The 18,206-nt window shown below is 40.9% G+C and overlaps 1 protein-coding gene across 1 annotated transcript in view; it reads left to right on the top strand.

Annotated features, from left to right (window-relative positions):
• scaper (S-phase cyclin A-associated protein in the ER) overlaps positions 1-18,206 on the top strand; it is a 58,843-nt gene that overhangs the window by 34,205 nt on the left and 6,432 nt on the right. Inside the window, exons 23-28 of the mRNA XM_053318579.1 lie at positions 266-381; positions 8,235-8,358; positions 9,941-10,170; positions 11,830-11,985; positions 14,073-14,307; positions 16,068-16,217. Of these exons, the coding sequence (XP_053174554.1) occupies positions 266-381; positions 8,235-8,358; positions 9,941-10,170; positions 11,830-11,985; positions 14,073-14,307; positions 16,068-16,217 (1,011 nt within the window). The remainder of the gene's footprint in view (positions 1-265; positions 382-8,234; positions 8,359-9,940; positions 10,171-11,829; positions 11,986-14,072; positions 14,308-16,067; positions 16,218-18,206) is intronic.

Below are 18,206 nucleotides of genomic sequence, written 5' to 3'. Positions count from 1 at the left end.
CAGAGTCGGGTTGTGCACTTTTGAGATTAAACAGGAATACTTCAGGGATCACTTTGTTTCAGATTTCAATCCCTCGCCCCTGTAGGAAAAAGAGAGGTTCCCTCTCTGGAGAGAGCCATGTAATCCTCTGTCAAGCCTGTGGCTCATTGTCCCCTGACTATACCTCTCTCTCTCTCTCTCTCTCTCTCTCTCTCTCTCTCTCTCTCACACTCTCACTCTCTCACTCTCTCTGTGTCTCTCTCCCTTTGTGTCTTTGCCTCACCAGAACAATGCAGACCAAGTGGCCTTCCAAGTGGGCGGCGGCCTGTCGGCTCTGGAACAAATTCTGCAGGTCGTTGCTGCTGCTTCCACACCCACTGCAGTTCCTCGTATTCCTCTCAAGTGAGTGCCGTCACCAAATTGAAATCTTGCATATCTATGTGATCGCTATGCCCCTCAGCTTACTGTCATGACTCAGTCAAGATTCTGTTTCAAACCAGCAGGGTGAGCTGTCTCTTTAGCTTATGATTGGCATAGTTGGTTTTCTGAAATGCTGAACAGGCTGTTTGAAACTAGAAGGATCAGACCTCTATTAACATGTTGTTGTTGTTATTGGAATCAGTGAGTGATCTTATTGACTAGGTGGTTCATTGTCAGGATGAGAAAAGGTGTGGAGTGATTTTCTGCATTGGTGGAAATTCCTTTTTGGCTGACGTCTATCAACCCTAACCCTAACCCTTACATTACCTCCTCTGTTTTGATAAGTCTGTCCACAGTGTTTATCTAATGTTCCTGTTGTGTTCTCGGTTAGTACCAAGGCTGTACTCAAATACATTAGGAAAACTCATATGGACAGGCTAAATTGGTGTATTTACTGGTAGAAAAAGAAGTTGACTTTGTACTGTATTTTACCTGTTTTTATTATTCTATGAGTAGTATGTAAAATCAAAGACAGAAAGGGGCTACAGCATTTATTTCACTTGAAGTGTACCTTAATCATCGGCAAAAACGTAAGCACTTTTTCATGCTCTCCATAAATCTCACTTAGTTTGTGAGCTGCATTCCTTGTTGGCCATGTAAAAATACTCTTGGAAGAATTTTGAATATGTATAAATTTTAGTCAAAGTGTTTAAAATAGAAATAACAATAACCGTGTTCATTTTTCGGTTATTTTTCGGTTCATTTTTTTTGTTCTCACAACACAGCATTTTTTCTTTTGCAAACCTGAACTCTGAGTGATCCATATTGTTTAATATGGAACTCTGCTCTATAACAGCTGTTACATTCTGTCTTACCAATGACTTCTCTTTGACTGTATCCTTTCACTGACCTCACTTACAACACAATTCTTTATTTCCTATTTGTGATTTCTTGTGAGTGGGCTAATCTCAACTAACCTACTTTATAACTGTTTATAGTTGCTCCATCTCAATAAATACTCTCAAAATGTATTAATGAGTAACAGCATTGCCGCTTCTAGAAACAGAAAGCATTTCCATCTCAGTAATCAATTTGTGTTCATTCTTTTCTCTTGAAACACAAAAAGCACATGTGCTCAATCTGTCATTTAGAGTGCAGAGTATTTTTGAGTTGTGGGTCTGGCGTTCGCCTTGCCTGCCAGTAGATAACATCAGAGAGGCTGCCATACTCACTAGTGGGACTCTGTAATGGACTAGAATGGCCTTGCTCTCCCATTCATTAGCATTTACTGGTCTCTGAATCTCTGCTAATGGACAAATGCTTCTTATATTTATAAGGCTTTTAAAGGGCATCACATGTATATTGATTTTTTTTTTTGTACTCGGTTCCTCAATCAATGTAATCCACGGGAATTTCAAGGAGACATCTGAATTGAATGAAATGTTATTAACTTAAATGGAGACACTGTCTTCTTGTACACAACATTTGTTTGCTAAGTTTTTTTTTTTTACACATACGTGCATAATAATGTGATAGCTTAAATACACACAATACCTCTTCGAGACATCTTCTTGACATAGTGTTGTACAGAAAAAGGAGGTGAAGATTAGACCGATGTGTTTTATCTTCTGTGTACCGGCCCAGTCAAACTGTGGGCTGAGTTATGAATCATGGTAAAAGATATGGCCTTGAATTAGCGCTCTTTCATAACTAAACCCTTCCTGTGGCTAAACAGGTTTCTCTGCAGAGGACTTTTACACCAGCATGAGATTAACAGCAGTCACCTTATTGGATATTTTCAGAATCCAGCTTGATTCCTCAGTCCTCCGGTTTACCTGTCAGTCCTATGCTGCTATCACTGCCAGACCCTTGAGAGCTTTGCCAGCTGTTAGCAGAGGGCTGAACCAGAGATAAGCCCCTGATGAACACAATCAATCCAGCCCAATGCATATTCACCATGACCATATATATACAATATGTTCTGCAGTGTAGATTTCAATAGTTTGATCTTTAGCTTGTAAATATACCTTAACAAACCTGCCATAAAGGCCACAACGTTGTACGCATGCAGACATGCAGACATGCAGACACATTTATATTCAAACAAACCTAACTGAGTACATTTTTCCTGATTTGAAAACCATATTAAATGCAGGAGAGGTCACACTTTAACCTTGTGATTTAGCTCAGTCAGGTCAGTGGAGCCGAGCTGGTGACAAGATGCAACACAAAGATGCAGGCCGGCTGTCTGCTTATCACTATCCGTCATCTGGATGGCTGTGTGGCCTAATGGGCTGCTATACAGACGCTAGCCCCAGAGTGCGCTACATTATCTGTTTACAGTGATGCTGGTGTATTGATCAGCTCCTCCTACCAGATAAGCAGAGTGATTTACAAAAAAAGGCAGCTGCAGAGATGGTCCTGCCATATCTATCCCCAGGGAGGCTGATTCCATCTTGTTACCGTTACATTAATGAGCTAATTCCTCTACGAGGCTCTGCTAATGTCCTGGTGTAACCCTGTGGTCACTGGAATGTCTAGATCAGGGCTTATGCAGCCACTGTCATTAACTTCAGCCGGAGAGATGATATCTCACAAAATGCACAGCAATATGTCAAATGTTAGCATGTAGTTTATCAACATTTTTTTTTACTGTATTCATTTTATTATATTTATTAATTATATCTCACTTTTATTAAGTAGAGCAATTACCGGTACTTATTTCCTCTACTGATTAATATGCCGATTTAATTTTCTTGAATAATCAACTATTGAATCTATAAGATGCCTTATCCAAATTGAAGCCTTTAGATAGTTTATTTTGTCCAAGTAACAGGCCAAACCCGAAAGATATTTCAGTTATTGCCATAGAAGGCTGAAAACCTGTAAATATTCCCATATAGGAGTTGGAGGTTACTTTTGATCAATTAATCTACACATGTTTTCAGGTTTATTAGTGAATATAAGTAGTGTCATACTGTGTGACACACCACTTGTGCTGTGTGAACATTAAGTGGACTTTTAAATAGAAGCTATAAAGGATCATAAAATCTTACCAATTATACTTATAGCATATATCATCATTATTATGTAGTTGTTGTCACTTATAACTGTTACTGACTACTAGTAAGGGAGACAAAAAGATAGTGACCGACTGTTGTTTTTTTTTTTTCTCCATTGTGTGGGTGCATCCCTTTTTTGTACCTCTGTTTTGAAAACCCAAAACCAGTGGCTAAGATGATGAGAATTATTTTAATACAGTAATGGATAGCTGCACAGTGCAGGTATTTAGATTGAAGATGAATTGTCCTTATGCCTTCCAATAGGGGTCACTGAAGAGAGAAGAGGAAGAAAGACTTGACTGTTTAAATTGCTTGTAATAGCCCCAGTAGTACAGGCTCCATCTGTATGCTACTTATGCTTTGAAAAAATAAATAAGGAAAAGACTAGAGATGCTGGTCTATGACATTCAGACACCAAAAATGTATTTTAAAAGTTTACAACTCGTTCATAGAGTACATTGACCATTTGAATTGCCTTAATAAGACAGGTAGAGCTATGATGGCAACTTGAACAGGTAATCTTCAAAAGGGGGTTTAGGAGTCCTTGGATATGCGTGTTAACCCAATTTGTCTGTCTACCTCTCACATGACCTGACCTGGTGTAATCAGACCCTGCTACTTGTGGTTTTATTTCAGGATGTTTTCGTGTGTGTGTGTCTGTGTGTCTGTGTGTCTGTGTGTGTGTGTGACGGCTCATCAGATTTCCCTCCCCCGCTTCATACCTGGCCAGTGTGGCACAACAGCCAGAGTAGATGTCTTGGAAGCACTCAGGGTATCGGAGAGATCAACAGCAGAATCAAATTAAATGTCATTTAGATAGCAGTGAATGAAGGGATTGTTTGACAGCGCAAGGAAATGGATTTGCTCCTCACCTTTTATTTTGGCTTAGGATTCTTTTTCTTCTCCTGAACACAAATTTACCCTGTTTAAGAGGCAGGGACTCAACCTGATCTGGAAGCTGGTCAGATTTCTGCAGCGTTGCTCCAGTCAGGCTTGACAGCGCACATAGGAAACGCACAGAGAGGGTGAGAAATGTGAGACTCAGGTTGAGGAGCACAGATCTCAGGGTAGATAATGCAAGGCAGTGACAAAAAACATAAAGAGCCTTTTACATGCTTGTTGTCCTTTTTTGTCTTTTTATGACGAAATACAGAGAAAATCCATAACCATACATCTCCCTGCTAGGGAAACAGCATGTTTTTTTTTAAATCTCATTTTATGCTCAAAAACCAGGGAGTGAAATCAGGATTCTTTCAAGCCATGTTCTATATAAATTCTTACTTTGACTTATTTTCATGAATAGTTGATTCTTATTTATCAGGTTTTGAACTTGAGGTTTTAATATTAGGGGTTTAATTACAGAGTACAGAGGTCAGACGTGCCGCCCCCCCCAAAGCCTCCGTCTTATCATGCATTGGCCTGTTGGCCACCCAGGCTGAGCCCCAGAGAGCTGCGGGAGGGAGGGGTGAGACAGGATCAGGTGTGCTCCATCCCTGTGTGTGAATGTGAATAGCCCCGCAGGTAAAATGGTATTCCATAGCTGTGTGAGGTTAAGCTGTTTAGTGTAGGTGTGCAGATTACATCCCTCATTATTTGCACCTTACTTTTTCTCTCGATCACCAGTTTTTATCAGTCCATGGGTTAGTCCACCAGTTAAAAATTGCATCAATACTTTATTGCTTCTATTTTCAGAACAGAATTGTTGATGGATTAAAGATGAAGATGGATAGTAGCTATAGCTATTTTGGTAAAATGTGAGAAACAATCTGAGTCACATTGTGTTGTAGGTGGAGGAATGTTGTCTGCTTAGATAAACAGACACACATCAGTCCCCACAAAGTTTTTGTGCAACATGAGACAGCACAGTGCGTCACTTCACCAAATTGTTCCTCAGAATCTTTGGCTGGAGCTGTCATGGAGGGGTATTGAGATGGTGAGATTTCCAAAGAGGGCGAACTATCAGGTGTCATGCTCATCAAGCTCAATTAGGTGGGAGGAAACCAAAGACAGATCACTGTGATGGTTCATTGTACAAGCTGGTGTAAGGGCATAACTCAGCCATGTCTTTGACAGGCTCCTCATTTGTTCAGAGATGACCAAAGACAAGCCTGATTAGCTGTGTTACAAAGCAATTGCATGCTCATTACATGAGCAGTTGAGTGAGTTGATTGTTAAGCCAGAGGGCCAGATCTGTATCGCCAGAAGTGAAGTGATTTTAATTAGAATATGCTCGTCAGGTCAGAGGAGAGAGAATACAGCCATACCTTGCATGAAATTAATTAAAAGAACCTATTTCTTTTTTATTACATTTCCTTTTTTTCTTTAAATATTATTTTCCTTGTTTATGCTATTTGTTGAATCAAGTGAACACTATGATGTGCATTGCTCAATGTATCTGTGCATATATTCATTAAACTGCACAATTCAAAAGATAAGAGAAACTACTTTGCAAGGGCAATGGAAAACATTTTGAAGTAACCTTTAAACATTTGGTAAATTTTGTGTGAGCTGTGGAGAAGTTTAAAGAATAACAATTTTAAAGAACTACAACATATGTCAAACATGGAAAAACTGTATTATAACAGTATGAACAGTGATTAAAAGTTTGAGCAACACTTAAAGTTGCTTAAAGTTATAACACTACAAAACAAACAATTGTTTATGGCTCAACTGCCCTGTGAAAACAGCCATGCTAGGATCTCTGTGAGGCATACTTCAGCACAGCGGTGCAGTGAGCTATCAGCTAATGTCAGCATTTTAACATGCTCACAATGACAATGTTACCATGCTAATGTTTAGCTTAGGCTCATGAGAATGTCATTAGTTTTGCAAATATTATGCCAGTTTCTACAATTAATGCTGGAGTGAACATTCATTTATGTAACAGATTTCATTTCTATGTAATCAGAAGATACTAGTGCTTCTAAACAATGAAGAATTTTCCAATCCATCTAAAACATCCCTTAATCTTAATGAGATAAGAGGTTCAGAGTGTAAAATAGACTACTACCCTTTTCATACCTTGAAGCAATGGTTGAATATCCAATTGCACACAATGTAGTGTGTGTATGGCTGCATTCCAAGAATGATTGAAGCTTTTCTTCAGAAAAAGCAACAGTGACTTTGTTGCATAAAATACAACTTATTTGGCAGAACAAAAACACAAAATCTCAGTTTTCAGAGGTGTAACCTGTACGCTACCATTGACCAAGATGAACTTTATCTTGATGTCCTGTAACAGCTCTTTGACAGTAATCAAGTCAGTCCTGCCCAGTCATTTTATCTCTGATAGGTCATATGATATCCCTACTACTATGCACTACTTAACTCAACAGGGGCATGATCTTAAATAACATAATGGTGACCTAAGGCAACTAAAGTAACTTCTGTCTTTTTGAGGGAATGTGCATGGCAGCTACCACAGTTTAAGTATCCTAATCTGTGTGGAACATGTCATTTTACAATATGTTTTGAGAGGAAAAAGTACTTGTCGTTTCAGTAATTCTATTCTTAATAGCGGTTGCACAGAAGCTGATATTTGTCCAATGTTTACTAGGGAATCACAGTCGTGAGGCTGTATAACTGCACACAGAGCATAGTTTGGTTGGGTTGGGTTCTCATGTTACCTCACAGGCTTCTCAATCAGTGCACTTAACCATTATGGCTTAATGTTTTCCACTGTCTTTATGCTTTAATAAAATTATTGTCAATGTAGCTGCCATACAGGGACAGTAGCAATGTTTCTGCTGTGTGTTAGTATTACTGTTTTCAGGTGGACAGAAGTAAGTTTTGATGTCATATTTGGACTCTGTCCGATCACTGAAAATATAGTGCTTCTCACATTAACACCACATTCCATGTTTGACAGCTTTACACTGCAATGTCAATAATGATACGGCGAAACGACTGATCTGCCCGCTAGCAAACGCAGAGCAAAGAATAGAGGAAGTTATTGACAGACTTGGGTCTGCCTCAGCCTAATCTATTTTCCTTTACTATGCCAGCGTGGTTTGACTGAAAACGCACAGCAGATGTGAAGGTTTCGGTAGATATCAAAATGTTTACCAGTTGAAATAAACATGGCCTACTTTAGGCACTGGAGACGCAGATTCCATTCTTCCAGCAAGTAGATAGGACACGCCATCCCGCCAATGGCTAAAATATACAGTTGTCAGAAAATATTAACTGATGAAATGGAGGAGAGGGGGAGTAGCAGTCACAGCAGAACGATTGGTCAGTTATCAGAGGCATTAATCTTCTCTGGGGCTTGTTTCAGAGCAGACATAATACAGAGGCACGCTGACTGGCTGAGCGCTGGCCGCTGCCTGGGGCTGCCTGGCAGCCGTGAGGAGCTGCTGAGAGGAATAGTTTTATCTCTCCAGCGGAAATGCTGCAGCATCTCAGCCAAGATGGGACTGAGATTGTGCTCAGCTCCTCTGAAGGTGGCTCTAGTGAGGGGAGTCTCCACATAAGTAGCTGATATGAGTGTTTTTATTCTTCAAATCGGCTTCCTTTCTCGCGCTGTCAGTGAGATATGCTTTTGACTTGTGAAGACAAACTACACCCTTAAGGAACCACAAATACAGGAGAGTGTGTTTGGTTTCCTGATGACTGCAGATAGTCTCGTCAGTGCCCAGGGCTACTCATTTCCATCCTAGTAGTGGTGTTTCTTTAACAAATCGCGAGGGGAGTAGCAGCCTGCCTTGAGGTTTTGTTTTTCCTCTTTTTTTTCTTAATGTGTGATTAATAACAGTTTCTCATCTTCTTTGCTAGATCTCTCTGTGCTGCTGTAAATACCTACTACCTGGCATGTTCCTGCTGCCCTCTCAACTGCTCCTATGTGCTGTTCAGCAACAAGATTGCGCTCCTCATGGACCTGCTCCTACATCAGCTAACAGTAAGTCTATGCACCCCAGCAAATGGCTGATTTAATTTGCCATAAAAAGTAGAATGTTTTATAAATGAAGCAGATTGAATATGTTTTATACCAAAGGTATTATTTCAATAAAATTAACTTCCATCTTTCCAACATATAAACTGCTTTTTTATTAACCCTTCCTTGTTTTGCTTTAAATACATCTGTTGACATACATTGCTGTGGTCACTGGGAAAGTTCTGCCTTTTTGTGGTGTCTGCTCCTACTATGGTGTTAATAAAAGACAGAGCAACACACCAGCCAAGCAAGTAACAAACCGTTGCCCAACCGCTCCGCAGATGCCTCCTAACTGAGAGAATGTGAGAGCACAGTCAGTCAGGAAGGCTGCATTGCGGCGACATGTCAGCCCCATATCCCTCAGCACTCTGTAAGAAGGGCTGTAAACATCAGCCCACTCCAAACATCTTAACGGTGGTGGCTAGCTGGGGCCGCCTACACTCACAACACAGACAGGACAAGGCACAAGCACTGGGTTGTGGTACATGCATGAACTCTACTGGGGCTTACTTCTCCAGTGCCGAGTTCCAATCCAAAGCAGTCATATTTCCTCGGGGCACACAGGGAGAGGTTAGCCTGTATGCTTCAGTTTATATAAAACATATCCCAGCAGCTGCACTGCTGACTGACATATCCAACAGCACTGCAGGAGACAATCCATGTGTACACTGAGATTATTGGCCAGAACAATTATCATACTCCTTCTCACTCCTCCTTAATGACTTGTAATTTAATTTATAACCCAGAAAAGGTATTAATACACGTTTCATTTTTTAGCATGTTTTAGTAGTTTGTGCGTAGGCACGTGCACATCTATGTGTGGTATGCGTGTATGTGAGCAATAGAGTAAGACCGTGGGGGTTGTGCTGCCATATGAGCATGTCCCCTTTTAATTAGATTTGTGGAGAATGTCGGTGGATTTACCTATGCTGTCAGAATTCACCCCAACCATTAGACCAAATGAGAAGGTTTTATCTTTGCAAGGTTCTGCACGTTGAACAGCAGCACTATATTTTAAACCTAGAGCTTTGCTCCTGTCTTTCTTGAAATTTTTCCTGAAATACAAATGAGGAAGAAGCTCTTCTGACCATGCCGTTGAATTTATTTTGTTTTATTTTCTTGGGCCTCCATCTTGTCAGCATGTAACTGGTTAATAGTACATCTTAACCTGTGCCTTAACCACTAACTTTTTTGTCATTTGTGTGGCTTAGGATGTGGCTCAAACAGCTACTATGTCCCAAATCGAAGTAATTTAAAGATTATTTATCATAACTCATTAAAGTGCACTAAGTATAACTAAGACAGGGCATGTATAGTGTTCTGTCCATTCAATAATAGAATTGCTTTTTGTACATACAGAGGCTAAATTGACTTTTGTCTTTTGTCTGCTTACACTCTTGTTGATATTGTTTAATGTAATTTGGATGCTGGTGGATTTCTACGGCAGTCTGTAAGTATTTACTGAAGGATGAAAGAAAGGAGCACGACACAAATTTATTGTACCTTGTGATAAGTCTTTTTTCTTTGTTTCCCTAAATTTTTGCAGCTTTATGTCCCAGATGAGGACAAATCCATTTTTGGGCGCAGTGTGAGCAAACAGGTCTTTGAGGGTTTGACCACAGGCCTGTTGCAGACCATAGCTACCATCCTGGGGTCGCTGTGGCCACATATCTCTGAGTCTGGACAAGGCGAAAACACATGGATTTCCTCCCCAGATGCCAAGGTCAAGAGCTCTGCCACAGACTCCTTCAACACTCGTACACAAGACCTAATCAGGTAGTTTCCTTGTACAACTCTCACACTTCTCTCCTCCTCCTTCATGGCACCTCGTTATTTCATCTCACAACCTTTTTACCTTCTTTAGTACATCCCTCCTCCGCGCCTCTTCACTGGGTTGAGAGTTGGTCAACCTCTGATTTCCTCAACAGCATATCTTATGTAAAGAATAGGCTGACAAAATGTCAAATCTCTTGGAAATTATCCAAGTGGTGTCTTGTTAGAATGGGAGTAGTGTGAGAATGAGCGTGTGTTCTGGCATCTTTCCAGCTTGTACTTTTTCCACACATTCAGTGCCACATTTCAAGTGAGATCAGTTTCTAGGGGGGCCACAAAGTAGCATAAACAAAGAGCACTTCCAAAGCTTTGAAAAGTCCCCTTGAACCTAGCGTTCGAGCTAGCTGTGTGGGTCTGGACTGTAGGAGTCAGGCTGTGTTGGAGAAATGTGGGCTATGAGTAAAGGCAGGCCCGGCCTGATGAAGCCATGTGGAAGAGTGCAGTCTTTCCACCATCCCTCCCACAAGCCATGATTCATCTGGTTGGAGCAGCTGCACAGGCCCACCACTCTCATCCACTGACCTAGTCGTAACCCTGGAGACAGGGGAGGGCCTGAGAAAAATGGTGTCGTCAGACTGGTAATCCCAAGTACGAGCAGAAAATGTACCTCAACTGCCTTGTATAATGTATGTGCTAGTGAGGAAGGACAAAAGATCAAAACATTTTGAGCTTTTCCAACACTCTCCCATTATGCCAACCTATATATCACATAAAACGGAGATCACCATTTCCTTTCCTCTCATTAACAGTTCCTCAGTTTGCCTTTCAGTGCTTTTAGCCCCCTATCATTGTCATAAATGTTTTCAATTCATGTTCATACGGTGAGACACAAAGTGGCAAGAGCGACCACCAAGCAGGTTGTTAAACAGAGAGCAGGCGCTGAACAAAGCAGTCAGGGTGAGGATAGATCCTTTCAACCCACGTAAAGCTGTGGAAGAGGATCAAGTCAAAACAATGAAACTTGGTTCAAGTGTCAAATGACCTGCAGTGGGATTTGAAAAACAACATAATCACCTGTTTTTAAAGGCCCTCAGTGAGTGACAGTTCTCACAAAAAAGGTATGCAAAAGTAGCAACGAGTCAAGGCATCGATGAGACGAGGAACAGTCGTTTCACAGTGACCACGTCAACCACTTGGAAGCCTTGACTGTCAGCCACAGTAGTCTCTAGATTTTATTTTGTAACCTGATGGTGCCTGAGCTGAAAGGATTCAGGCATACTTGAGCTGTGCGAAGATGGCCCCAGGTCAGCAGACTGTTAAAGGCCCAGTGCTGGGCTGGCACAGGGGCCACAGCAGCCTTCTAATGACACTATCAGTGATTTGTTGCTAAAAGACTACAGGGAACATGATCATGAGACCTGTCATTGACAAAGACAAATTGGAGATATCACAGTATTAGCAGTGGGTGGAGGGCTTAGGTGAGGTATTGGCTTTCAACTGCAGTGCCGTGGAAGTATGTACAGTAAAGGCTTTTGTTTGTGCGGGCAAGATTACTATTTTTTTTTTTTTACTTAGGAAGTCTCCTGTGGTAAATCTCTTAACATTTAGGGAAAATGCAATTAACCACTGTATGTGTTTTTGGTTGTCTTCTGTTTCTTCCAGCTACGTAGTAAACATGGGTTTGATCGACAAACTGTACGGGTGCTTTCTCTCAGTCCAAGCTCCTGTGGACGAGCATCCCAAGATGTCTTCTTTCCTCCAGCAAGCTTCAGCTCTGCTGCACAGCATGTGCAAGTTGTGCTTTGTTGTAACTGGACGGTGAGCATGTCTCTTACTCTGTTATACACATGAAACATCCCTGTTATCTGTTTATCTTCCTCTGATACACACACACACACACACCTCTGTGTCTAATGACAGAGAGTGAGTCACTGTCAGTTCTTTAATGTCACAAGGATCCATAAAGACGGGGCTCATGGTTACTCAAACAAAGACTGCGTTCCTCTGCAATCAGCCAGCAGGTCGTTTACTCCAGCCAGCAAGCTGGCTAAGCTGTCGTTACTGGAGATAGAGATAGGCATCTACTTGACCCGGTGCTCTGTCAGTCACCATAAACCTTAGCCTACAGCGTGGGGGGAGCCCACCCACGTGTGCTAAGGTGACCTCAACTCAGAGAGGTTCAGTGGCGCTGCTGACAGAGGCTAAGCACACAGTCACACCGAGGGACATCAGCACCACAACTCCTCACTTGAAAGGAAAAAAAATGCTGACCATAGTAGCGAGGTTATATAGGCTTTGATGTGATCACACTAGAACAAGTATCATGCATTTTAATTATGTTTAATCTTTAGCAATTTTACTCTTTTTTTAATTTTTTTATAACAACCTCAACTTTTTACATGTTACAGTCTATCACTGTCAGGTTCTGTCATTGCGTCTTTACAGTCACCCTGTGTGCGGCTGTGGTCTGCCAGCTGCAAGGTGCTGCTATCACAATGAACAGCTGCCTCACACTGGCATGGTACAGGACAGCTATGTTTGCCACTAAATATCTGTGAGAAAACTTGTCATCAGATATCGCAGGTATAATGAGACCAATGTCGAGATCAATACAGCAGCCTCTGAGTCCTGTTCTGCCAAGATTCTCTGTGTGTTATATAGCAGAATGCTCAGCGGGCTTGTAGAATATTTTGGCCATGCCAGTTGCTGTGTCAGGGGATTATAATGGCATTTGGAGGCTATGTTCTTGCCTAGCAACATATTTCACGCAGAGCCTGTTGGCTAACATCAAGTATCAGCATGCACTGTAGGTTCCATCCAGAGGTCACACACCCTCCATTCTACATGACTGCAAATCATAGCTAGGGCTGCTGCAGTAGTCTTAAATTGTCCCGCTGTACTAGCTGTGACTTTTCAGTGGAGCCTTCTGCATTGCGACTCTAGAGATGCTTCTACTGCATTAATTACTTTTAACTTTTTCTTCTATTTTCATCAAAAAAAAGGATTGAACTGTGTTGTCCAGTTAATCCTGCGGCTGATTGTATCCCGTTCTTAGATTTCTGTATCTCCATCTTTTCTAATCTGATTCTTCACCTAAATTCTACACTTTTAAAGCTTGTAGTATGAGAAATTATCCTTACAAATCTGAAAACTCTTGCTAGAAGTTTATCTAGAAAGAGAACCTTTCTCTTGCACTAATGCCAAAAGGGAATTAAATCATTGGTGAGGTTTGTGGCTTATTGAATAGAGCCTTTTCGCTGTACTGTCAAGCTTGTATTGAAAGAAAGCTGCTACCTCCTCTTTCTAACCAGCATTATACTTGGCTTTGTTGTTAAATATGTGTTTATCCAGCAGGTTGGCATCTGTCTGAAGCCAAACAAATACATCACTTTGACTCAAATGTACTGCAGGACTAAGCACCGTGTCAGGCAGCTCAATACAATCTGCCAGCTTGAAGTCGCTGCCATGAGCTTCACGTCATGGAATTACTATGTTTACTGTAGATGGAATGGGAGCGGAAGATAAGTGTTGAATCTTGATCAAACTGGTTGACAGTATATTTTAGTGATTAAGTCACAAATTGAGACAGAAACAGCTGTGATCCAACATGTTGATGTGGAGCACATTTTGAACTCTGTGCTCTTTACTCAGGCAGCAGTCATTTAAGACACAGAATACAGTAGCGCTAACAAAGTAGCATCTTTAATCTAAATGTAAAGTCTCTCTCTAAACCATTGTCTGAGTAAATCTAGAAGCTGCTGAGGTGTAGAGTCTTAGACTGATCTTCAGTCTGAGGTTCAGGGGTTTTTAGGTTTCATGACAACAGCAGTAAAAAGGCTGAAATGAAGAAATTGTTTTTTTCAGTGTTTCTTGACCAGATATTTGCCCCTTTTTGTCCTCCTCAGTGCTCCCAGTATATTTGACAATAAGCGCCAGGACCCAACTGGATTGACTGCTCTGCTGCAGTCCACAGACCTGGTGGGAGTGGTGCACACCCTGTATTGTATCCTGCTGCACAGTTTCTCACCAGAGTCTGCATCCCAGAGTCAGGAGCCCTATGGCCCTGGGGTCATCCAGGTGGCTTTGCAAGGCATCCGCTTCCTCAACAGTTTTGCCCTGCTTGACCTATCTGCCTTCCAGGTATCCACATTATTAGTATATAGTTTTCACTTTTTGCAAATAAAAAAAAAAAATATATATATATATATATATATATATACATACATACATACATACATACATACATACATACATACATACATACATACATACATACTATTTGCATGTTAGATAAAGATCTTTATTTCTTTTTCAGCTGTGCATCTGATGGAGCATGTTGTCTGTATTGTAGATTAATTATTCTATGCAGAGTCTGTTGAATTATTTTCACAATACATGGTTTGCTGGAGGAATAGTTGGTAACTTGGTGTTAAGTTATTGGTATTAGAGTAATTTAACATCAGCGGGATATCATAAAGATGCTCGCAAATATTTAATTATTGTCCCTTGATTTAATAAATCTGTATACATAATCAGGTTGATGCATTTCCTTTGTTAAGAACTATTAGAAGAGGAGTTACTCTCCTCGGGACAAAGCTGACCTGTGGACATAAACATAGTTGCCCTTTGACCCCAGGTCAGTTGTGGGGGTCAAGCAAAGCCCAGTAGATCAGCAGTAAGGATGGAGCGCCAGTGATTAGCACTGTATGCAGGGTAGTACATTACCCACCCAGAGGAGGAGAGGGCGACAGCTTCACTGTGCCAAGTCACCACGTAGACGGAAAGGCACGAGAGCAAGCGAGAACGTTGTTAATTATTTTAATGTCTTGCGGTAATTACTTTGAAGCAGCTTCCTCTCACTGACCCGCCACATTTGGGCAACTCAAAACAGCTGGAATGAAAGCATTTCACTGCCTGAGTTTTATGAACATTTTAAATAATGTTTCTTTTTTTTTGGCTCAGAGTTGTAATCACCTTGTGTTTCACATTACCTCACAGCACAGGCTAATATGCTTCGCAGTGGATGGATGATGAGAATCTGGGCAGTTAACTCACTCTGCTGCTGCATCAGCCTGCAGTAATATGTTCAGAAAGGCTTTCCAAAAGGGTAGAATGCAGTATAAATAACTGGGTTTTACAGTGGTTGCATTTTGGCAGAATATGCAGCCACCAGGGCTTAAAATTAACACCAGCCACCAGCCAAATACTGATAAAATATGCAAGTGATTTGCTTCAGTCACTAGCCAAAAACACAATGGTAATCTATTGAGTGGCTGTTAAAATTTGAACATTCACAAGCTATTTGGCCAGTGGACAAAAAAATTAGTGTTGAACCCTGGCTGCAATGAATAATTGGGGGGAAAAAGGATTCACACTAGAAATGCCAACGCTTTCCTCCTTGCTTTGTCTTCTCCATTTTTGTCTGTTCAAATTTTATTTATTCATTTAGTTAGATGAACTCGCTTTTGTTCTGCTTGAAAGCCGCTAACATGATGTAATGAGTGATGGATATGTTGCCTGTGTTCAAAGGTCATGAAGCCTGAATATATAATTTAGCTCCTCAGGTGTTGTGTCTGTAGATGTTACAATGCTAACAAGCTCAAACTTTCAGAGGGATTGTGATGATCTTATGGTGCTTTGTCACACTGACATGTTTAATAAATACTGTCTCTGAAGTGCTCCTAGCATCTCATTTCTGAGCGAGTTTGGGGTGTTTTATGGTGGGACCCTGTCTGAGTTGCTTATACACTTACACCATGTATGTTTCCACCAGCAAAACATATATAATGCTTTATTACTTTGCATTGTTATTGCTTGGAGGCCTTTGTTTTCACAGTCACAGCCATTTATGTATAATTTAGTGCGACACACACTGACATGCTTCATCTGTGATCTTTCAGTCTGTTCTAGGAGCTGAGGGCTTGTCTCTTGCTTTCCGGCATGTCGTCAGCTCCCTGCTCTGGTACTGTACTCAGCATTCCTCTGAAGAGTTGCTCCATGAAGTCATCATCTGTGTCGGATACTTCACTGTCAACCACCCTGACAACCAGGTATTGCAGCTTGGACCTGCACTGCATAGCAGTGAATTCATGATTTTCAGTTCAACAAGGTCAAACCTCTCCAAACCAAATATTTATTTAGTTTCAGTTACAGTTGTAAATAAGAATTGTTTTTGTTGTTGATTCTGCCAACATTTTTATTATTAATATAATTAAATTATTTGTATATTTTGTCGCCACATTTTTTTAATCATTCAGTGTGTGACAGGGGTTGTTTTTTTTTGTTTTTTTTTGCTCCAGCATCAGATGAGGAAATGCAAGCTTGTGTTTTCAATATTTTTTTGTATTTCAGTATGTTGAGTATTTTGATTTAAGAATGAAATTTATTTATAAAGATGTTTTGTTTTAGAAATGCATCTGAGGGCAGGTGTAATCTCCTGCATTTGTAAGTGAACAGATTTATTGCATTTTAAGTTAACTTGAATTTGTGCACAACAGGAAATAACAAAGGTTTGAACAGATTCATCGTTTTAATTAACACATTTCCCCCCCCCCCCCCCCCCCCCCCCCGTCAGGCCAACTGTAAAAAACATTCGTTTTTTTAAATGTTTGATATTGAAAAGGTGCTTTCATTTTGTCATAGATTCACTTTGTCAAATGACTAATTGTTTAATCGTTTCAGTCCATGTTGTATTTAATACTTTTAGTCGTCTGTTGAGGCAGCACACTTTAGTAATTACTATTTTTCCTCTCATGTATTATTTGTCAAAAAAAGGGTGTAGTTTTGTAGTTGTAACAAAAAGCACCTGTTTAAAAATTCATGCCTTGGCACCTTCCTGCCTGCGGTCTGTGTGTCGTCTATTGTCACACAGAGTGACCCATTGTTCCCTTCTGGTAAAGCAGGGCAGCGTGCTGGCCTCGCTGATACAACTACTTAGGGAGCTCCATGGCAGTGAGCAGGATGTGATGGAGCAGACCTGGCTGCTGTGTAATTGGCTGTCATGCATGGCCCGTCTACCGGGCCCCTGATTAGCCATGCTACAGTTGGCTGGACTCTGATTATGTTAAGCCTGACGCAGACAGCAGCCACAGCTTCAGTCTCAAACCTCTGATATGTCATTTATCTACTTTCAGTCACAGTCAACCTCCATCACGACAATTTATAGGCTGATTACAGATTCTAATTTGCCAGATTTTTCACTTCTAATTAAAAAGATCCACCTCGACTATATGTCACTTAAGCTCTCCTCTGTGTACCTATCCAATTTAATTATTCTGATGTATAGAATTAGCATTTTGTTGGTCATTGTGGAGCCAATTAGCATATTATATTGAATAATTCAATGAGGACTGATGATTAAATTAAGCAAGTGACAGATGATTTGTCTTTGTCCACAGCAACGTTGACAGAGCTACCATGTCGGACTGCATTTGGCAACAAAAAAAACATTTGCATCTAGCTAATTTGTGCAAAAGCATTACTGGACAACATGGGCACTGCCAATAAGACTGTTTTGAGAAAGAAAAAAAAAGTTTTACCTTACTTAAGGGTTTAAGAATTTAATTCAATAAAAATATATATTCAACTCTAGATTGTTAGGATACAAGATACCACACAACCCACTCACAGAGTTGATCTTTGCCAGTGGTCCAGTTCCTGGAATGCGTCCATTCAGTTCCGCACCAAGATGGATGCGTTAAGGAGAATATTTAGAGCAGCTTGAGCTTTTCTCAAGCTAATGTAAGCATTGGCAGAGCACAAAAGCGGCCCGACCCCAGGCCTGTGCAGTCGCCGAGACTGCTGATTCACTGTCGGCACACCAGCTTTTGTTTATACAGTATATACGCTCTAGAAATAAGGCTGCTCATAAAAAACATTGAAACTTTGAAGCGGTACGATACGTAGTGATGTATTCCCCCTGCTCTGAGGGCATGAATAATTCACCTTGTCACACAAAAAGCCATTGCGAGAGTGACATATGTAGGCTTGCGTGTTTCAAGTGTGTTCCTGCTCTTGGGGGCCACTGAGCCATGTAGCCA

Source organism: Scomber japonicus, chromosome 5, assembly GCF_027409825.1.
Source record: "Scomber japonicus isolate fScoJap1 chromosome 5, fScoJap1.pri, whole genome shotgun sequence".
NCBI classification, from domain to species: domain Eukaryota; kingdom Metazoa; phylum Chordata; class Actinopteri; order Scombriformes; family Scombridae; genus Scomber; species Scomber japonicus.
Note: the sequence above shows the minus strand (reverse complement) of the source record. Positions and strands in the feature narration are given on the sequence as shown.